This window comes from Narcine bancroftii, chromosome 3, assembly GCF_036971445.1.
Source record: "Narcine bancroftii isolate sNarBan1 chromosome 3, sNarBan1.hap1, whole genome shotgun sequence".
Taxonomy (NCBI): domain Eukaryota; kingdom Metazoa; phylum Chordata; class Chondrichthyes; order Torpediniformes; family Narcinidae; genus Narcine; species Narcine bancroftii.
The window spans coordinates 43,484,962-43,505,887 of NC_091471.1; the positions used below are offsets into that span (position 1 = coordinate 43,484,962).

At 43.0% G+C, this 20,926-nt stretch overlaps 1 protein-coding gene across 2 annotated transcripts; it reads right to left on the reverse strand.

Moving 5' to 3' along the window:
- Window positions 1–1,369: 1,369 nt before the first annotated feature.
- On the reverse strand, window positions 1,370–19,620 carry LOC138757123 (uncharacterized). Of its 2 annotated transcripts, XM_069923925.1 has the most exons (9): window positions 19,377–19,620; window positions 11,837–12,046; window positions 10,545–10,751; window positions 9,002–9,235; window positions 8,164–8,317; window positions 6,409–6,518; window positions 4,629–4,742; window positions 3,786–3,929; window positions 1,370–2,955 (listed from the first exon to the last, which is right to left on the reverse strand). In XM_069923925.1, the coding sequence occupies exons 1-9, from the start codon at window positions 19,377–19,379 to the stop codon at window positions 2,821–2,823; spliced, it is 1,311 nt and encodes a 436-aa protein (XP_069780026.1). In that variant the 5' UTR covers window positions 19,380–19,620; the 3' UTR covers window positions 1,370–2,820. The 2 variants fall into 2 exon arrangements, with proteins under 2 accessions (XP_069780026.1, XP_069780027.1); XM_069923926.1 differs by lacking the exon at window positions 11,837–12,046.
- Between the last annotated feature and the right edge of the window lie 1,306 nt (window positions 19,621–20,926).

Here is a 20,926-nt window from a genome sequence, read left to right on the forward strand (position 1 = left end):
GGTTAGGAGAAAAAGGGAGGTGTACAAGAGGTATAAAGAACAGGGAGCTGACAATTTGAAGGAGGACTACAAGGAGTGTAGATGGAATCTTAAGAAAGATATTAGAAAGGCCAAAAAAAGGCACGAAGAGGCTTTGGCAGACAGAGTAAAAATAAATCCAAAGGGTTTCTATAGGTACATTAAAAGTAAAAGATTAGTGAGGGATAAAATTGGACCCCTTGTAGTGAGGGTAGGCTGAGTGAGAAGTCAAAGGAAATGGGGGAAATTTTGAATGATTTCTTTGCCTCGGTATTCACTAGGGAAAAAAATATTGAACCAGTTGAAGTAAAGAAAAATAGTGGGGAGGCAATGAAGCATATAAGGATAACCGAGGGGGTAGTGATGGCTGTGTTGAAAAAGATAAAGGTGGATAAATCTCCAGGACCGGACAAAATATTCCCAAGGACACTCAGGGAGGCTAGTGGACAGATAGTGGGGCCATTAACAGAGATATTTAGGATGTCACTGGTCATGGGGGTAGTGCCAAAGGATTGGAGGGTGGCGCATGTGGTTCCACTGTTTAAGAAAGGGTCTAAATGTAAACCTGGGAATTATAGGCCCTTGAGTCTGACGTCTGTGGTGGGCAAGTTGATGGAAAGTGTTCTGAGGGATGGTGTTTACAAGTATTTGGAGGTACAGGGATTGCTAGGGAGTAATCAGCATGGTTTTGTGAGGGGTAGATCGCTTGACAAACCTGATTGAGTTTTTCGAGGGGGTTACAAAAAAGGTTGATGAAGGGAAAGCTGTGGATGTTGTCTATTTAGACTTTAGTAAAGCTTTTGACATAGTTCCCCACAGGAGGTTAGGAAAAAAGGTGGAGGCATTAGGTATAAATGAGGAGGTAGTGAAATGGATTCAGCAATGGTTGAGTGGGAGGTGTCAGAGAGTAGTGGTAGAAAATGGTTTGTCCAATTGGAGGCCGGTGACTAGTGGAGTTCCTCAGGGATCGGTCCTGGGTCCACTATTGTTTGTTATATATATATGTTAACAATCTGGAAGTAGGGGTGGAGAATTGGATAAGCAAGTTTGCAGATGATACAAAGATTGGTGGTGTTGTGGACTGTGAGGAAGATTCCGTAGATTAAAAGGTGATTTCGGAAGGCTGGAGGTGTGGGCTGAGAAATGGCTGATGGAAGTTAATACAGGAAATACATTTTGGAAAGGCAAATCAAAATAGGTCATATGCATTAAATGGTAGGCTATTGAGATGTGCGGAGCAACAAAGGGATTTAGGAGTGATGGTAAATAGTACCCTCAAGGCTGATACTCAGGTAGATGGTGTGGTGAAGAAGGCATTTGGAATGTTGGCCTTCATAAATCGGAGTATTGAATTCAAGAGTAGGGAGGTTATGATGAAATTGTACAAGGCATTGGTGAGGCCAAATTTGGAGTACTGTGTACAGTTTTGGTCACCAAATTATAGGAAAGATATAAACAAAATAGAGAGAGTACAGAGAAGGTTCAAGAGAATATTAACAGGATTTCAAGGTTTGAGTTACAGGGAAAGGTTGTGCAGACAAGGGCTTTTTTCTCTGGAGCATAGAAGATTGAGAGGGGACTTGATAGAGGTGTTTAAGATTTTAAAAGGGACAGACAGAGTAAATGTGGATATGCTTTTTCAATTAAGAGTGGGGGAGATTCAAACTAGAGGGCATGGTTTAAGAATGAAGGGGGAAAATTATAAGGGGAACATGAGGGGAAATTTCTGTACGCAAAGGGTGGTAGGGATGTGGAATGAGCTTCCGACAGACGTGGTCGAGGCGGGATCATTGGTTACATTTAAGGAAAGACTGGATAGTTACATGGATAGGAGAGGAGTGGAGGGGTATGGACCGGGTGCTGGTCAGTGGGACTAGGAGGGTGGGGATTTGTTACGGCATGGACTAGTAGGGCCGAACTGGCCTGTTCTGTGCTGTAAGTGGTTATATGGTTATATGGTTATATGGTTAACCAAAGGAATGGCAAGTATGAGCTGTTGAAATTTAGGGATTTAAAGCAAGAAAGGTCCAACGTAGTAAATTGTAGAGCTCTAGCGAATGTTGACAAACATTGGAACTTATGGGTACAAGTACATAATTCCCTGAAAGTGGAAACATGGGTGAAGAAGGCATTTGGTATGTTTATCTTCACCAATCATGTCATTGAGTAGAAGAGTTGAAACATCAGGTTACCACCGTACATGATATTGGTGAGCGTACATGAGTATTGTGGACAATTTTGGTGGCCAACTATTGGAAGGATGCCATTGAACTGAAAAGTGTTCTGAAAATTTCACAATGATGTTACAAGGACTGGAGGGCTTGAGTTATGAGAAGAGACCTCATAGGCTAGGTCTTTTTTTAAATCCCCTGCAGCTTAGAATGCTGAGAAGTAACCTTGGTAAGAGATATGTAAAATCATGGTAGTCATAGATAAGGTGAATAGTCACGGATGTTTCCCCAAGGTAGGGTCTAGTATTAGACAATATGTAAGATATGATGTGAACATGAAATGCAACTTTTTCATGTAGGCAGAGGTAGGTATGTGAAATTAACTGTCAGGGGAATTGATAGAGGTGCATACCATTAAAGTTTTTAAAAAATTTGAATAGGTAGAATAATATAGGTCAAATGCAGGCAAATGGTACCAGTTCAGGTAGGCAACTTGACCAGCACTGATAAATTAGGTAGAAGGGCCAGTTCCCGCACTGTGTAACTTCCTGGCTCCTTGAGATACTTCAACCAAAGTTTCTTACATTTGAAATACAGTATTACAATTTCTTCTTGCTGAATGTGCTTTCGTTTATGGCCGAGTGATACCCTGATCAACCTCAAACACTGGAATTTTCTTGAATTCATTCTGTTGCTTGAAAAATAGCTGAGCTAATATTTGATCTGCAGTTGCATGGAAGTAGTCATCCATTTCCAGTGTTTTCAGCTGTAAATTGAATTAAAGTTTTGGTGTTAAATAAAAACAAGAATTTTCTTCACCTGTTTTTCACTCAAACATTTGAATGACCCATATATTCATAAAAATATATTTTATTCTTACATATTTATTTACCCTTTAAAGATATCAGCTATAAAATTGTTATGTTGCATCCCATATTTAGTGGTGGTATACATTGCATTTTCATATTTCAATGTACCCATCCCCTACTTTGCATCAACTACTCCCCCTAACTGACCTTATCAGCCAGATCTCAATGTAGAATAGCAGATAATTGCGGATGATTTTGTGAGCTGTACTCCCTCACAACTAAGGCCCAAACTGAAAAGTGAAAGGATTTTTTGCATTGGATGGGCAGGACCAGGAAAGGGCTTTGTCCATTCATTGCACAAATCTAAACTTGGCTTTGTGGGTTTTGAATCCCCTCAGGGCACTTCAATGATTGGAGCTGGACTATGTACACCCATTCCCACTGTGACCTCAGGAAAAAAAAGGCAAGGAAGAAGCAGATTGAAGGTCAGATATATGGCACAGAAAAATCTGTGTGAAGTTAGGAGCAGAGTTTCAGACTGTTCCTGTAGGAATAAGGATGATATAAATCACCTCATGTTCAAGTGATAGCAAATCAGGGCTCATCCCAGTTTAATATTGCTATAGACCCATCTCCTACCCAACACGAACTCCCTCCCTCAATAACTGTCCCTGTTTCCCATTTTTCAATATGCAGCTTTTAGGAAGGCAAGAAAAGCAAAAGATGCTAAGGCTGAGACTTCCTCCTTCCTTGCCTGAATCTTCATTGAATGGAAATATGTTCTCACCTGGTCTCCTGTACTAAAGGCAAGGATTAATAACAGATCTTCAACACAAGTACTTTTAACATAGTGCTGTGTTCCAATGGGGAAATAGAAAACGTCACCAACATCTATATGAAAGTCAGTGACTGAGGAACCAATGACTCCCACCTGTATGGATGAAACAAATAACTTGAGATCAGCAATCCAGTCGAAAGTATTAGAGGCTTGAAAACTATGAGGGTTTAAATTATTCAATGGGGAATCATTACGGTCAGCTTTTCAATGCAAAGGCCATCACATTTTCTGTTAGCATTTGGTAAGATCAGATGGATAATTTAATTTGTGCATGAGACAAGTGTTTTGATGGGTAAGAGCAGGTTTCTTATGGTGAGTAATCTAATTGAAAATACTTTATGCTAATTGACATAATGCTTTTCAGATGTAAATGTACACAGAAAAGTCGCTAAAATTAGAGCCTTTTTTTAAAATCAGAAAATGGACATTTAAATGACAATTTTGAAGCTCTTAAAGCAAATTTGATGCTATGCATTTAATGAACAATGAAAGAAATGTTTGTGAAATGATTCTCCATGCAATGAAGGGCCAATTTAATTTAAAGCATGGATTCAACTAAGTGATACGGCTACAAGCTGTAAGTAAGATTGAAGATTGATTTACTTTCACAAAGTACAATGCAATAGGCAATGTGAAAGTGCAGACTTCTCATCAAAAATGGTTAATGATCTCCCACTGGGTCACCAAGGCAAAATGTTTACAAACTGCCCTGTGTCACTCGAAAAATGAAATACCCTGCACATCAAATTAAAATCTGACCTGGTCGCGAAGAAAAAAAAAATATACTGGTACCTCTCCACAACCACTTTTCACGTATCCCATCTCATGGGCGTTGAAATGAAAATGAGGCTGCCGCAGTCCATTGCTGTATATTCGCAGAGTTGCTAGGGTGAGAGTACCTGCTTGCTGAAGGAAACAGAATCAGATAGCTATCAGTGTTGTGAAGGTAACCTGAGTTAGGTAGATCTGAAAGGCTCGCAATATTACTAAATCTATCACTGAGTCAGCATGCAAGAGACTTTCAAACCTTTTCTTTCCATTCACATACCACCTTAAGTAATCCCTATGCCACTGGTGCTCTGTAATTAGTAAGGGATTGTTAAGGTGGTCTGTGAGTGGGAGAAAAGGGTTGAGAACCACTGCTCTAGACCCAATTGTTATTGAAATATTTTGTTTGAGAAAATTTGTCATTGGCACATTTCCTTTGGAGTTATGAAACCTGGCACATATTGAGTTAATTAGGTACAATTCAACAGTGGTTTTCAAACTTTTTCTTTCCACCCACATACCACCTCAAGCAGTCCCTTCCTATTCACAGAGCACCTATGGCATAGGGAATACTTAAGGTGGTACGTGAGGGGAAAAAGGTTGAGCACCTCTGTGATAGTCATACACCATGGAATGGTCGGCCCACTTAGTCCACCATGTCCAGACCAACCACGCAGCTGAACACATACACATAGTAAAGAGGGTGGGCTCCAGACTCCGATCTGTGTGTGTGTGGAAGGGCTTGGAAAGATGCCACTCTCTGGGTGTGGATCCAGAGGGAGGGGTGGGGTGGGGGGTGGAATTCTATTATTTGGCTTAGTTGTGTCCTTGAGGGTGAGTATTTAGATACTGGGAATAAGGGGAAAATGATTATTGAACATCCATTTTCAACTGCTTCGCACTGAGATAAACATCACTGCGATTGAGTTTCTAGGCCAGGATGTTGATGTTAAGTTCTGTATGTGCTTAGGCCCAAATCGTCAACTGCCTTTTGCTTTCCATGGATACTGCATGATCTGCTGAGTTTCTCCAGTACTGTGGTGCACCAAAGATCCAATAATTCACTCAATTTCTTTGTTTTTCAAAATACCTTTTTCTACTTTTCTTCTAACTCAATTGCTTTTCCAGCACTGTCGGACCAAAGAACCTTCAGTACATTCCATTTCTAATCTTTATGTCGTATCTTTGCAAGTGCACATGGATAATAACTGAATGTATAACATGTGACGCACTGTGGTAGCAGCAAGCAGACAAAAAACACAAAAGACTGTACTACAGGATTTATTCTACTAAAAGTCTGTACACACCAGTTTCAGCTGTGGTGGCTCCCGAGTGAATGGCTCATGAGGGGCCGGCTCAGGCTTATATTCGGGTCGGCTGATTGACAGCCGGCCAGGTGGAGTCAGCCCCCAGGTGGCCCTTCTGCAGGTACAGAGATCACCCCCTGCAGTAGGCTAGTGGTCGTATCACCACATACCAGTAATCACGGCAAACTTAAACCAGTGCCTCTGAAGAATATAAATATTATTTTCCAGAATGATTAATTGAATATTCAGGAATTATATTTGCCTACATTATACATCATCCTTCTCACCCATTCATTTAATCTAGCTACTTTGCAGGCTCTCTGTGCCTCCCAACAGAAGGTCGACAATTCAGACTCACAGACTCACTGGTCTATGTCAACATTTTGATAATCTATGATCACACGGACAAAATAAGATGGAAGTGGATTTCGTAGATCATTAGTATGTTTTAATTCATTTTTTGCTTTTGCTATGTTGAATTGTAATCAAGGCATTACCTGATGAAGAGAGTCACTGAATAATTTTTCGTTGTCCGTCATGCCTGTTGTGTTTTTTTGGTATCTTGCCCACTGAATAATACCACCTGGAAATATGTAATTCTTTGATCCTAGAATGGTAGAAGAAAGATACAATTTTTCTGGGATGTCCATTGAAATTATAGCTATATAGCATGGAAATAGACCGGTGGACCAGATTGTTTATGTTGACCTAATTGGTTATCTCAGCTAGAACTATTTGCCTGTATTAGGCCTATTTCCTCAAAACCCTCCCTATCCATGTACCTGTCAAAATGTCATGATTATACTGACCTCTACAGCTTCCTCTGGGAGTTAGTTAGATATACAATGTGTGAAAAGTTTGCCTCTCATATCCATCCTCTCTCACGGTAAACCCATGCCCTCTAGCTTTAATCTCCTTTCCCATGGGGAAAAGACTATGGCTATTCATGTTAATTATATTCCTCATGGTTTTGTATGATCTGAGGTCAGCACTGGGAGATTTGTCAGTGGAAATTTTGTCCCAATGCTGCAGTGGCATAGAGAGCAATTTAAGATGCCAGAGCAGTCTTTCCATTGTTGCAATATTCTGTTGCTATTGGGTTAATTTCAAGGTTCCTGGTGAGCAGTTTCGAGATGGCTCCTGTTTTCAGTGAAAAAGAAGCATACAAGTGTTCCCAACACAATATCTTTCTCATTGTCTGCCAAATATGTACATAGGAAAGCTCATGCGAATTTTGTATAATGGGTCCTGCAGCCAATGCAATATCTTAATTTAAATATTAAAACAATCTCATGCCTGATGCAGTTGGGCATATTGTTTCTAGATTTATAATATCTACACTCAAATTTTGTTTTAGGTTGGCTTTGTGCATTAATTAAGGGCTGAGAACCAAAATTGTTATGTACAGAACTTGTATAAGCTGGCATTGTACCCAATACCACTTGAAATTGAAAATCCAAGATTGCAAGTTGATTGCAAGTATTATTTGACTTTATATTTCAAATATAATACATAAACAACATCACAAAATCACAGATTATTTAAAGCATGGGAGACCATTTGGTCCATCAAATCTATACCTGCAGTACAAACAATTCAGTCCCAATTCCCCTGTTCTTTTACCATAACTCTATAAGCTACTTTCTCTCTAATTCCTATCTAATTCCCTTTTGAAAGCCTTGATTTATTCAGCTTCCACCACACTTATGGATGTCATCACTTTGGAGTTCCAGTTCATCACCTCCTCCTATATAAATGAGTTTCCTGTTCATCTCCTCTTTCTGGTGCTTGAATTGATGGGAACACCTTTTCTTTGCTCTAACTGGACCTCTTATCATTTTGCACGACTCTATAAATTCTCTTCTCAACCTTCTCCGATGAGAAGAGCCCCAGTTTCATCAGTCCCTTTGATCATTCTAATCAATCATTTCTGCACCCTTTCTCGGACCATCCTGGATGCATGTGAGCAGAGTTGGAAACAATATTCCAGTTGTGATGTATTACGTGTTTCCCATAGTTTCAACTTAACTCCCTGCCTTTGAGTTTTGGGTTTCTATTTATGAACCTGCTTTTTGTTAACCACTCTCTGAACATTACCTGTCAGTTCCAAATAGTGATGCACCCAATTACTTCTCTTTCTGTCTACATTAAATCTTTATTGCTGCTTCTTGTTCCTGCTGACAAAATGTAATCTATTCACACTTTAAAATAATTTGAGTGCAATATTTAAACCAATCATTAAGACTTCATACCTGGAAGATCAAAAAAATACTTCCACACAGTGCTTTCCTCTGACTGAATATAACTTTCATTCATAACCAGTTCCTTCAGGTTTGATGGAAGGTTTATTGCTTGATCTTCCTTTTGCTTGGGAAAGCTTCTTATAAAGTTAACTCCTCCAATGGGCTTCAGATTAACAGAAAAAGAATAATTGTCAGTCCAAATACTTTCCACCAAGTTGTTTCAACTGCAGATTGATATGTTTACATTTCATATTGGTACCATACCATTTTGGATTGGTAATTTTATATTTCCATGCTTTGGTTGGTATCTTTATATTTCAGTCAAGTACCAGAGAAAAGAAAAGTTTATTGTACTTTGCAGGAACTTAATCTCACAGTAATTAAATGTTGCCTTGCAGGATTTTGCAAGTTAATGTATTTTTGAATAAAAGGTCACCCAGTAGAATGAGCAAATCATGGGTATGAAACTAATTTATTGACCTGGTTTTTACATGGAATGGGACTCAAGATAGGTTGAGATCTAAGGCCATACATCTCACCTGTCTATCACTACACATCTGTTGAGCCAGGAGAGGTATGCAAATGTCCAAGACCACTGTTCATTTCAGTACCTGTGATAAATGGTGACTGCAGTGGTTGATCCAAATAAATCAATTGTGATAGTGAACCTGCTTGTTGTTTTGTAAACAATTATGATGGTTGGTTTTAACCATGACCACCTCCGCAGGTCTCTTGGAAGTATAGTGTAGAAAGGGTTCTGCTGTTTTGCTGGCAAAGATATAAGTACGACCTTTAGTGTAGACAAAGAAATTTGTGGCTATTAAGATGAAATCATGAATGCACTGACCTTTAATGACCTGGAAGCAATATCATCTGGAGTGGAGAAAAATGCATCATCCATATCTAGGGTTAAAAGTTCATCATGTGTTGAGAAGAAAAGGAGGAAGACACATGCTTCTTCCCCTATATTCTTCACCCAGTGGAGAGTGTTTTTTGGGAAAAAGATGACTTGACCTGCTGTAACATTATATGTGGCAACAATATTTGTTCCATCATCTATCACTCCAATCCATGCCTTTCCCTGCAATCAACAAAAGCTCACAATTAAAATGGACAGGGATTTTCAGAATTGCAACTGCACAATTAGGTGACATCTCTTGATATAAATAGATAAAATATCTTGACCAGCCATTTTATAGTCTCAGGATAATAATAAATTCAACAATTTCATATCATGACCATTGATTACAAATTTTGGACAACACATGATCCTGTTTTTTCTCATACATGTTCAGGGCCACCCTTGGATTCTGTTTGTTACTTTACCAGCTTTTTTTCACTTTACTTAATCATCTTATTTTCTATTTCACCTATCTTGCCTTCCACTCAATATCACCTTTCCTTATCCCTTTGTTTGCCTATATGTGCTTGTTGAGAACCTATGCCATCTCTCATCTTTGTCAGTTTAGATAAAAATGTCATCAATAGTAAAGAAAATGAACTGGCTGAATATAAGTTTTCTGCTTATATTCTAGACTAGACCAAAATACACTCTCATTGTAATGCATGAGACTACTGGCAGGTTAATGTTACCATAGTTGAGGTCAGGCTATGGGGCCTCACCATCCCCAATAAAAGGAAGACAATGGGGGTTTTCATTTCTGCTCATTGACCAGAATCCTTCATTTCCTGTAAACTCTGTGTCTATTAATGTTGGGATTCAAATTTGATTTCCACCCCCCCCCCCCCTCCTCCGACTAGTTGCTGTGGTTTAAGATTTAAGCATATGGATGAAACATACCATTACAGGTATGCAACAAGTATGTTTGGGATCAAATTCCAATGTATATCTTAAAATTGAATCAGAAATTCATATGACACTCATGGTAGACATTCAGTCCACTGAGTCAATGCTAGCACTTTAAAGAGCAATCCAGTCATTCCCAATATTCAGACTTTCCTTTGGCCTTGCAAACATTTGCATTCAATTATTTATTTCATGTAGTTCTGAAACCCCCTTTACCCCTGGACATCTTTGCTAATCAACTGAGATTTGTGTTGTGTGTTCTCTGGGTTCCGTTGTTTGAAGAATCAGTTTTGTAAACCTTTATCAACATTTCCACTCCACCTTCTCCAACTGCTTTAACTTATCCTTGCCATGAAATTGCCTCATCCCTCAGCTCTGGAACCATTTTAGAGAACGCTTTCCAGTTTTTTTTCGTCTTGGAGCTTCTCTTCCTTTATATTTTGTACGATGACTAGACTTTGACAAAACAAGATAATCATGGCCTGACCAAAGTTTTATTCTGGTACATTCCCTCAGAGAGGGTTAAATGATTAATCAAGATTACAATCATTATTTCCCTAACAAAGTGGAACACTGAATTTACCTTTAACAGATATCCATGCTCATTGGCATTGAAGTGCCAGTGAGGAACACGGAGCCCATCGCTCTCAATTAGTAAGGTACCTATCATCATTTTGGATTTCATTTCATTAATATTGCTACCAAATTCCATGGCGAGCTTGTTTTCATAATCACTTGGATTTTTCCGATAACGTCCCCACTGAATTGCACCACCAGGATACTCAAAGACCTGAAACAACAAGTCCAGATGCATTGCTAAAGAAACAGTTCTTTGAAATATGTATGCCTTTTAACATTTTCATATTATGTGCAGGACATAGTTTGAGATCATATTAAAGTTTTATAAAACATTAAATGCGATGTAAACCAAGAGTTTCAGGGACAAATGAATTGTTCCTCCAATACTCAAAAGAAAAACAAAATTATAATCCAAATCCCAGCTTTCTAAATCTTCAGTGTACTATTACATGCACATTTTTATAAATCCCCACCCATTTCAGTATGTACCTTCTATTAAGATTCAAGGCTCAAACTTCCTTTATTGTCATGGACATAATACACAACATTTGCTCATTTTTCTTTGTCTGTAAAGGCACAAAAAGAGGTTCCACTAGTCTGAGGCTTCTACCAATAAGACAAAGAGAAGCAAAAAGTGTTTGTGGATCCCACCAGCTCCTCCGATGCTGCTGCCTCCTGCATTCCTGTAACCTCCATAGCTGTGCAGTCTCCCATCTATTCCAGTGGTGAACCTGATCTCCATGATAAGGAAGACGCCAGCATCCAAGCACTCTTGTGACCCCTGTTCTCCATTGGCATCCTCATGAGCCCTGGTCCCGATAATTGATTCCCTCAAACCATTCTCCAGCTGCCCACAGGGTAGTGTGAGTTCTTCAGCCACCAAGCCCTGCAGAGATCTGCTGCTGTGGTCTTGGCATCTCCCAGGTTTCTCTTTCTCTGTGTTTTTGTGCCCTGCGCCAGTCCACTGCTCCCCCAGAGCCTGCAATCCTTATAGACTAGTCTGCCAAACATGGGTACTGTCATCTTGGGCACAGATGTCTCTGGGTCTTTGATGTTAGGAAAAATGCTGCCAGCTTCATTAGACAGGCGGTTTAAACCTGAATGGGGTCATCAGGGTGATGACCAGGCTGAAGGTCAATAAAGTAGGTCAATAAAGATCTATGAGCATGAGAGTGAGTTTTTTTGTTATAACTGCTGAATATTGTAAAAGGGGACCTTTAAATAATTGTGTTAAAACAAACCATTAAAAATCAGAAAAATTGGGACTTCTCCAAAGAGACTCAAAAGAATTCCTACCTCAGATTTATCCAAGTGATATAGATATTTGTATTTGATATCAGGACTTGAAATGGAAGGCCTTGAACTTGGTTGTACCGTTTGAGCAGGGTAAAGTTGAGGAATTACATAGACGAGTGCGAGCACCAGAACTCCAACTGCGGTTGTGATGATACTTGCCAATAGACATGCAAGGAAGACTCTCATGAGGGAAAACTGCTTCATTTTATTCTGCAACAAAGACCATTTGCATTTTCAGTAACTGAAACGGTAGTTGAATACTTTAAGATCAAAACTAAGATCAAGCTCGTGATCAGATACATTCTGCAGAGATGTGGCATAGTTTTCACTCCTTTGTACTTCACCTCTTTTGAGAGACTGTTAGACTGTCACACCCCTGCAAAATGTTCAGGTTGGTTCAACGAGAACGCTGCAGCCAGTTCTAGGAACTGCACCTCAGTTTGGCCAAAATGGAGACAGAGATTCTCAGAATGTTATGGGTCACAAACACTAAATCGTAAAGAAAGGTTGAAAAGATTGAGCTTGCAAAGCATTGTACATGGAAAATTAAAATAAAACTCATTTTAGAGGAGCTCCTTTTTCTTGTCATGAGGTAGTCCAGAGAATGGTGCAATAAAATTGGAGCGAGGTCATTGAACAATTTCTGGAAACACTTCTTAATTCAAAAGGTAATTGAATTTCTCCAACCGGATGGCTTTAACCATATAACCATATAACCATATAACCATATAACCATATAACCACTTACAGCACAGAACAGGCCAGTTCGGCCCTACTAGTCCATGCCGTAACAAATCCCCACCCTCCTAGTCCCAATGACCAGCACCCGGTCCATACCCCTCCACTCCTCTCCTATCCATGTAACTATCCAGTCTTTCCTTAAATGGAACCAATGATCCCGCCTCGAACACGTCTGTCGGAAGCTCATTCCACATCCCCACCACTCTTTGCGTAAAGAAATTTCCCCTCATGTTCCCTTTATAATTTTCCCCCTTCAATCTTAAATCATGCCCTCTAGTTTGAAGCTCCCCCACTCTTAATTGAAAAAGCCTATCCACATTTACTCTGTCTGTCCCTTTTAAAATCTTAAACACCTCTATCAAGTCCCCTCTCAATCTTCTACGCAACAGAGAAAAAAGCCCCAGTCTGCACAACCTTTCCCTGTAACTCAAACCTTGAAATCCTGTCAACATTGACCTCTTCTGTTTCAGCTAGCAAACTCCTTCTTATCCTTCTTTTCCCCATTCCTTTGTCTTCTATCTTCCAGGTCTCCACCCCCTTCCCTCTCCATTCACAGAGCTATCTCACCTCTCCCTGTTTGCTGGTGTGCCCCCCTCATTTATTACTTCCTGCCTGTGAAACTGAGCTCCTCCCTTGCCCAGTACATCCCCACTCCCATCCACCCCGCCCCCCACCCTGATTATTTTGTTCAGGCACCTGCCTACATTCTGCTTCTTTCTCTTTCTTCTCTCTTTGGCTTGACTTCGCGGACGAAGATTTACGGAGGGGTATGTCCACGTCTGCTGGAGCTCATTAGTGACTGACAAGTCTGATGCGGGACAGGCAGGCATGGTTGCAGTGGTTGCAAGGGAAAATTGGTTGGTTGGGGTTGGGTATTGGGTTTTTCCTCCTTTGTCTTTTGTCAGTGAGGTGGGCTCTGCGGTCTTCTTCAAAGGAGGTTGCTGCCCGCCGAACTGAGAGGCACCAAGATGCACAGTTGGAGGCGAGATCAGCCCATTGGCGGTGGTCAATGTGGCAGGCACCAAGAGATTTCTTTAAACAGTCCTTGTACCTCGTACCTCTTCTTTGGTGCACCTCTGTCTTGGTGGCCAGTGGAGAGCTCGCCATAGAACATGATCTTGGGAAGGCGATGGTCCTCCATTCTGGAGATGTGACCCACCCAGCGCAGTTGGGTCTTCAGCAGCATGGATTCGATGCTTGCGGACTCTGCCAGCTCCAGTACTTCGATGTTGGTGATGAAGTCATTCCAATGAATGTTGAGGATGGAGCAAAGACAGCGCTGATGGAAGCGTTCTAGGAGCCGTAGGTGATGCCGGTAGAGGACCCATGATTCGGAGCCAAACAGGAGCGTGGGTATGACAACAGCTGATCTTTGTGTGTTTCTTCAGCATTCTATTTATACCTTGATGAAGGACTTATGCATGAAATGTTGATTATGTTTCTTTATCTTTGCTATGCAGGGTTTCTGCAGCAATGTTTTTTTTATTTTAATTGAAATTTAGATATCCTTTTCTGTTTGCATGAATTGAAAACTAAACAACTGAATTTGATAGCCAACCACATTGAGGATGAAGACAACAAATAGACATTTGCTCTTATTAAAGTAGGTCTATAATTCAATAGGATTATCCCTGTTCTTTTAATTCACATCACTTTGCTGAAACAACCTTGATTCTCCTAATATCTGAAAATACATTGAGGTCTTTCTTGAATACACTGAACCACGTAGGATCCATAGCTGTCAAACATTCTCTACTCACAGATGACATGAAGATTGGGGCTGCTGTGGACAGCATGACAAGCTCTCAGAGCTGGCAGTGGGATTTGGACTAGCTGGGAAAATGGGCTGTAAAATGGCAGATGGAATTTAATGCAGATAAGTGTGAGGTGTTGGACTTAGTGAGGATGAACCAATGTAGGAATCACATGGTAAACAGAAAGGCACTGTGGAATGTGGCAGAACAGTGAGATCTGGAAATACAGATACACAATTCTTTAATCGTGGCATCTCAGGTAGATAGGGTCATAAAGAAAGTTTTGGCATATAATTCAAAATACTGTGTTGGGATGTTACGTTGAAGTTGTATAAGACATTGGTGAGGCTAAATTTGGAATAATGTGTGCAATACAGAAAATATATCAATAAGATTGAAAGAGTGTAGAGAAGATTTACAAGGATACTGCCGGGACTAGAAGGGCTGAATTATAGGGAAAGGTTGAATAGGTTAGGACTTTATTCCCTGGAGTGTCGGAGAATGAGGGGACGTTTGATAGAGCTGTAAAAAAATTATGAGGTGTGTAGTTATGGTAAATGCAACAGACTTTTTCCTCTGAGGTTGGGTGAGACAAGAATTCAAGGACATCAATTCAGGGTGAAATGTTTAAGGGGAATATTAGGGAGAACTTCACTCAAAAGGCGGTGAAATTATGGAATGGGCTCTCAGAAGAAGTGGTAGATGCAGGTTCAATTTTGACATTTAGAAGAAGATTGACTAGATACATGGATAGAGGGGTATAAAGGGTTATAGTCTGAGTATAGCTCGTTAGAACTAGGCAGAATAGTTTCACACTGGAAGGGTCTGTTTCTTTGCCCTAGTGTTCTGTGATTCTATAGTTGTCCAAGGAAATTCTTTCTTCTCATCTCAGTCCTGAATGGCTACAGCCCTAAAGTGATACCAAACTAATGTAAGGAAATTGACTGAAGATATGGATCTGCACAAGTTTAACTGGAATAGTTCAGCAGGTTAGGGTCAGAATGACCTTCTCAGTCTTTCTCTTTTCTGAAGCCTAAAGAATGGTTATATTGAGAATGTTGAGCATAATTCGGTTTGCAGTGCTGCTCTCATCTTCCATATTTCAGAAGGGTAAATCCTCACAAATAATTCTTTTCTGAAAAATGGAAAGCTCTTCTGACTGATTCAAGTCATGAACAATGTTTTTTCTCAATTACATTTTTTAATTTTTTGATGATAAATTTTGCCTGGGGATAGTCAATAGTGAGGATGTGGTGGCGCACTCTCTCGTGGCGAACCGGCCACGCTTGTACCATCGCTGGGCGGGGCAGCCATGAGAGGAGGGTGCCATCAGGGGTTCTCCCAGCCTTGTGCTTCCAGCCCAGTGCAGGCCTCGGGCAGCCATTATGACATCACCGCACATGCGGTGGCCGAGCTCACACTGCCCTTAAAGGGACACATGTGGGATTTGAATAAAACAGTAATTGAGTGCTCCCAATGTGGTGGTTGTGAGTTTCTTAGCTGTAGCTACCGCTACATTGGTGACCCCGATGATCCCAGATGTCCTTCTGGTCTCGCAACATGGATCCCGCTGAGATCAATGCCATTGCTATCAAATTGCCTCCATTCTGGACCCATAACCTGCATACGTGGTTTGGGCAGGCAGAGGCGCAGTTTTGCCTCAGGAACATTTCCACAGACTCCACAAGGTTTTACCACATCGTGAGCATGCTGGATGAGGAGATTACAGCCAGGGTGGATGACCTCATCCATAACCCACCAGCCGAGGGTAAATACCCTGCCTTCAATAATCTTCTTCTGGGCACATTCGATCTCTCCCCACAACAGCGGGCCTCCAGACACCTGCATCTGGATGGGTTGGGAGACCGAACGTCATCGGCCCTTGTGGATGAGATGCTGGAGCTGGCGGAAGTTCACAAGCCCTGCTTCTTGTTCCACCAGATCTTCCTGGAGCAGATGCTTGAGGACTTTCAGCTCCTGCTGGAGGATGAGGACTTCACAGACCCATGGTGAGTCGCAGCCTGAACGGACACCCTCTGGTGCACCAAGAGGGAGAGTGAAGCTGCCCTCAGCCAAGTCACTTGTCTAGGAACCAGCCAGCTGCAGCCATCCCCCAAGAACAAGCCAGAGGAGCAGCATCCCACCTGATGCTTTTACTATCAAAGCTGGGGAGCACAAGCTTGTAAGTGCAGGCAACCTTGTACCTAGCAGGGAAACAACCCGGCCAGTCGCCGTAGATGGATGCGATGGCTGGTCATGTGAACAGCCTCCTGCACGTAACTGATAAGTTCACCGGCCAGTGTTTCCTGGTGGACACCGGAGCGGAGCTGAGTGTCTTTCCCCCAACTGCCCTCAAGACATGTACCCGAGCTCATGGTCCCACTCTGCAGGCGGCAAACGGTTCTGCCATCAAAACCTTCGGGACCCTCAGGGTGGAGATCCAGATCGGGAAAGATAAATTCTGCTGGAGGTTTGTGCTGGCCTCAGTGGGTACCACGCTGTTGCGGGCCGACTTCCTCAGAGCACACAGCCAACTAGTTGACATGAATGGCAAAAGACTGGTCAATGCTCACACGTTATACTCAGTTTGCCTAGATGCCACGGATGCCTGCAAGCCCAAAATTGCCACCTTCACCACTCCCGGGGATGAGTATTCCAACATACCCGTGCTGGGGCAAGGCTCCATCCTGCAGCCTTGCCCCAGCACGGCGTATACCACCACATCTCCACACAAGGCCCCCCACTGCACGCCAAGGCCTGATGACTTCCGCTCAAGAAGCTGCAGTTAGCCAAGGAGGAGTTCTCTCACCTGCAGGAGTTGGGTAGCCCTTGGGCATTCTCTCTTCACATGGTCCCCAAATCCTCTGAAGGCTGTAGACCCTGTGGGGATTATCGACACCTGAACGACACGATCACGCCAGACAGGTACCCAATTCCCCATATCCAGGACTTTAAGGCCAACCACCACAGCACCCAGGTCTTCTCGAAAGTTGACCTGGTGCGGGGCTATCATCAGATGCCAGTCCATCCTGAGGTCATTGGTAAGATGGTGATCATCACCCACCCTTTGGCCTTTTTGAATTTCTGTGCATGCCCTTCGGGCTCAAGAACACGGCCTAGACTTTTCAGCGCCTCAAGGATGCAGTGGGTAGGGACTTGGACTTTGTGTTTATTTACCTCAATGATATCCTTATCACCAGTCATGACCACGAAGAGCACAAAGCCCATCTCCGCACCCTGTATGCCCGCCTGACGGAATTCAGCTTCACAGTCAACGTGGCTACGTGCCAGTTTGGCAAGCAGACGCTTCAGTTCCTGGGCCACACCATCTTGGCAGCAGGAGCGGCTGTGAGACAGTTCTCCAAACCCACCACCCTCAAGGGCCTGCTGGAATTCGTAGGTATGGTGAACTTTTATCATCGTTTCATTCCAGATGCCGCCACATCATGTGGCCACGGTTCACATTGATCGCATCTAAAGATAAAGTTCTGGTCTGGTCAGAGGAGGCAGAGAGCACTTTCATGACAATGAAGGATGCCCTGGCTAGCACCACCTTATTGGTCCATCCTTGCCCGGAAGCACATACCGTGGTATCAGTAGATGTCTCAGCCATGGCTGTGGGGGCGTACTCAAGCAGTGAGTTGATGGAAAGTGGCGCCCGCTGGCCTTCTTTAGCAGGCACTTTTGCCCACTGGAGCTCAAGTACAGCGCTTTTGACTGGGAGCTCCTGGCACTATACCTAGCCATTCGGCACTTCCGGTACTTCCTGGAGGGCAGGCCATTCATGGCATTCACCAACCACAAGCCCCTCATGCAGGCCCTCGCGTGGTCAACCTGCCAGCAACGCCATCTCTTCTACGTGTTGGAGTTCACCACTGACATCCGGCACAGAGCAGGTAGAGATAACGTTGTGGCAGACATGCTCTCCCGCGATGAGGTAAACACCCTCATCCCTGGCCTAGACTACACGCTACTGATGCAGGCGCAGAGAGAAGACGTGGAGACGCAGGCCATCCGGACCACCATTTCGGGACTCAACCTCCAGGACATTCAGTTGCCGAACAGCCTGGATATGCTGCTCTGTGACGTTTCGTCCGGTTCACCGCGCCCGGTAGTCCTGCCGCAATGGAGGTCGTGGGCCTTCAGCATGGTCCAAGACCTAGCACACCCCTCGGTGAAGGCATCGGTGCATATGGTGGTAGAGCTCAAGAAGGAGGTGGCCAAGATGGCGAGGAGCTGCACCAAGTGCCAGGCCTCCAAGGACCACTGGTATACGCAAGCCCCAATTCAGTAGTTTGACCCTGAAGTTAGGAGATTCCAACACATACATGTTGACATCGTGGGCCCCCTGCCGGTGTCGAGTGAGGCATTCTACCTGCTCATGGTGGTTGACTGGATCACGAAATGGCAGGAAGCCATTCCCATCAAGGAGGCTTCCGCTGAGACGTGCGCCAGGAATTTAGTCGGTGACTGGATTGCCAGGTTTGGAGTTCTGACGCACATCACCAGAGACAGAGGTGCCCAGTTCGTCTCCACCCTCTGGACTCAACTGGCGAACCTTCTGGGGGTCAAACTCCACCACACCACAGCCTACCACCCGCAAGGAATTGTTTGGTGGAGAGGTTTCATCGTTACCTGAAGTCAGCACTCATGGCTCGCCTCACAGGCCCTGGTTGGGCAGACAAACTACTCTGGGTCCTCCTTGGCATCAGAACAGCACCCAATGAGGATATACAGGCATCATCTGCAGAGCTGGTATTCGGCGCGCCACTCTCGTTGCCTGGTGAGTTCTTCGGCCAGCTCTACGACTGAGCACCCAAACCTATTGGCGGATCTCCATAGCAAGCTCTCCTCACTAGCCCCTGCACCATGGCACCCAACCGACCCATTTTCCCAAAGAGCTGGACTCGGTCGAATTCATTTTTGTTCGGCGCGGACCCCACACTGCACCTTTGCAGCGCCCGTACGAGGGCCCATACAAGGTCCTCCAGTGGTCCGGCAAGACTTTTACTTTGGACATAGGGGGGAAAAAATGAACTGTTTACCATAGACTGCCTAAAGGCAGCACACTTGGACCTCTCGCGATTGGTTCAAATGGCCAGGCCCAAACGCTGAGGCCGTCTGCCCAAGTGGCGGGATGTGTAAGCCGGTTCTGGGGGGGGGGGGCGTTGTGTGGCAGTGCACTCTCTCATGGCGAACAGGACCCGTTTGTACTGGGGCAGGCATGAGAAGATGGCACCATCAGGGGTTCTCCCTTGCCTCATTCTTCCAGCCCAGCGCACACCTCGGACAGCCATTATGATGTCACCGTGCACATGGTGGCCGAGGTCACTCTGCCCTTAAAGGGGCATGTGCAGGATTTAAATAAAACAGTCGTTGAGTGCATCCAACATGGTGATTGTGAGTTTCTTCTCTGTAGCTACCAGTACAGGGCAATAATTTGCATCTGTCTTTGCAATCTCCAACCAGAAGACATCAATATTAATTTCTCCAACTTCCGTTAACCCTGTTCCTCAATATCTTTTTCCCTACCCCTCTGTTTTCTTTAACTCCTGACCCCTTTCCTTACTTCTATCAAGAGCTCCTTTTTTTAGCCTTCAGCCCTCTTCCCCTATCATTTCTTAGCATCTCTCTCTTCTACTTTTCCTCCTATATCCACCTATTACTTTTGATCTGTTAGCCTGTGATTTTCCCCCTTTTTTTTAACCCCCCCACCTTTTTATTCAGGTGTCTACCTGATTTTCTTCCCTCTAAAATAAGGGTTCAAGCCTGAAACGTCCACTGCCTTTAGTTTTTATAGAAGCTGTGTGACCTCCTGAGTTTCACCAGCATCTATGTGTACTCCACAAGAATAGAAAAATCACAAACATGGAAGGAGTGAGCCTGGAAACGAAGAGTACAAACATATGTTTGCTGTGTCAATAATTAACAAACCATAAAAAACCATAAAAATAAATCAAGCACAGAGTATATTTCTACAGGGAAGGAGTTTAAAATGGGGGAGTTACGCTAAACTTGGATAGGACTCTGGTTAAGTCACAGTTACCAGTGGTTTCCTCCATATTTTAAAAAGGGTGGAGCAGAACTAAAGAGGCGAAAGGGAAATGTCTGAGGATAAGATAAGAAATGCAAAAATATGGTGTTATGAACCCAGAGGACCCCAAAACCCAACAGCAATAGAAATTCATCAAGACAAATAGTTACTTAAACAAAAGTTGCTTTTAATTATCTTTAAACAAGAAAACAGGATCACACTTGAACTTATCGTTATTAACTTAACTAACCAAACTTAACCTCCTTCTAATTCTAAGTGCACGTGTATGTAATGTGTGTGTAAGTTCAGAAAAGTTCTTTAATTCACAGTCCAATCTCACTTCTCACTCCTTCAAGTTCACTGATTGTAGGCAATTCTTATACTGTGCACAGAATTGAACATTTATGAATTTCACCAGGCTTTGAATCTTGAAAGTTAAATGGTTACTACTCAGGAAGGTTCTTGTTAGTTGTTTCAGAGAGAGATTTGTTGCTCATTGGACACCCACAACTGATTCCTTCCGATCAGCCACTTCAGTATCTTGCCGAAGAAACTTGCCCC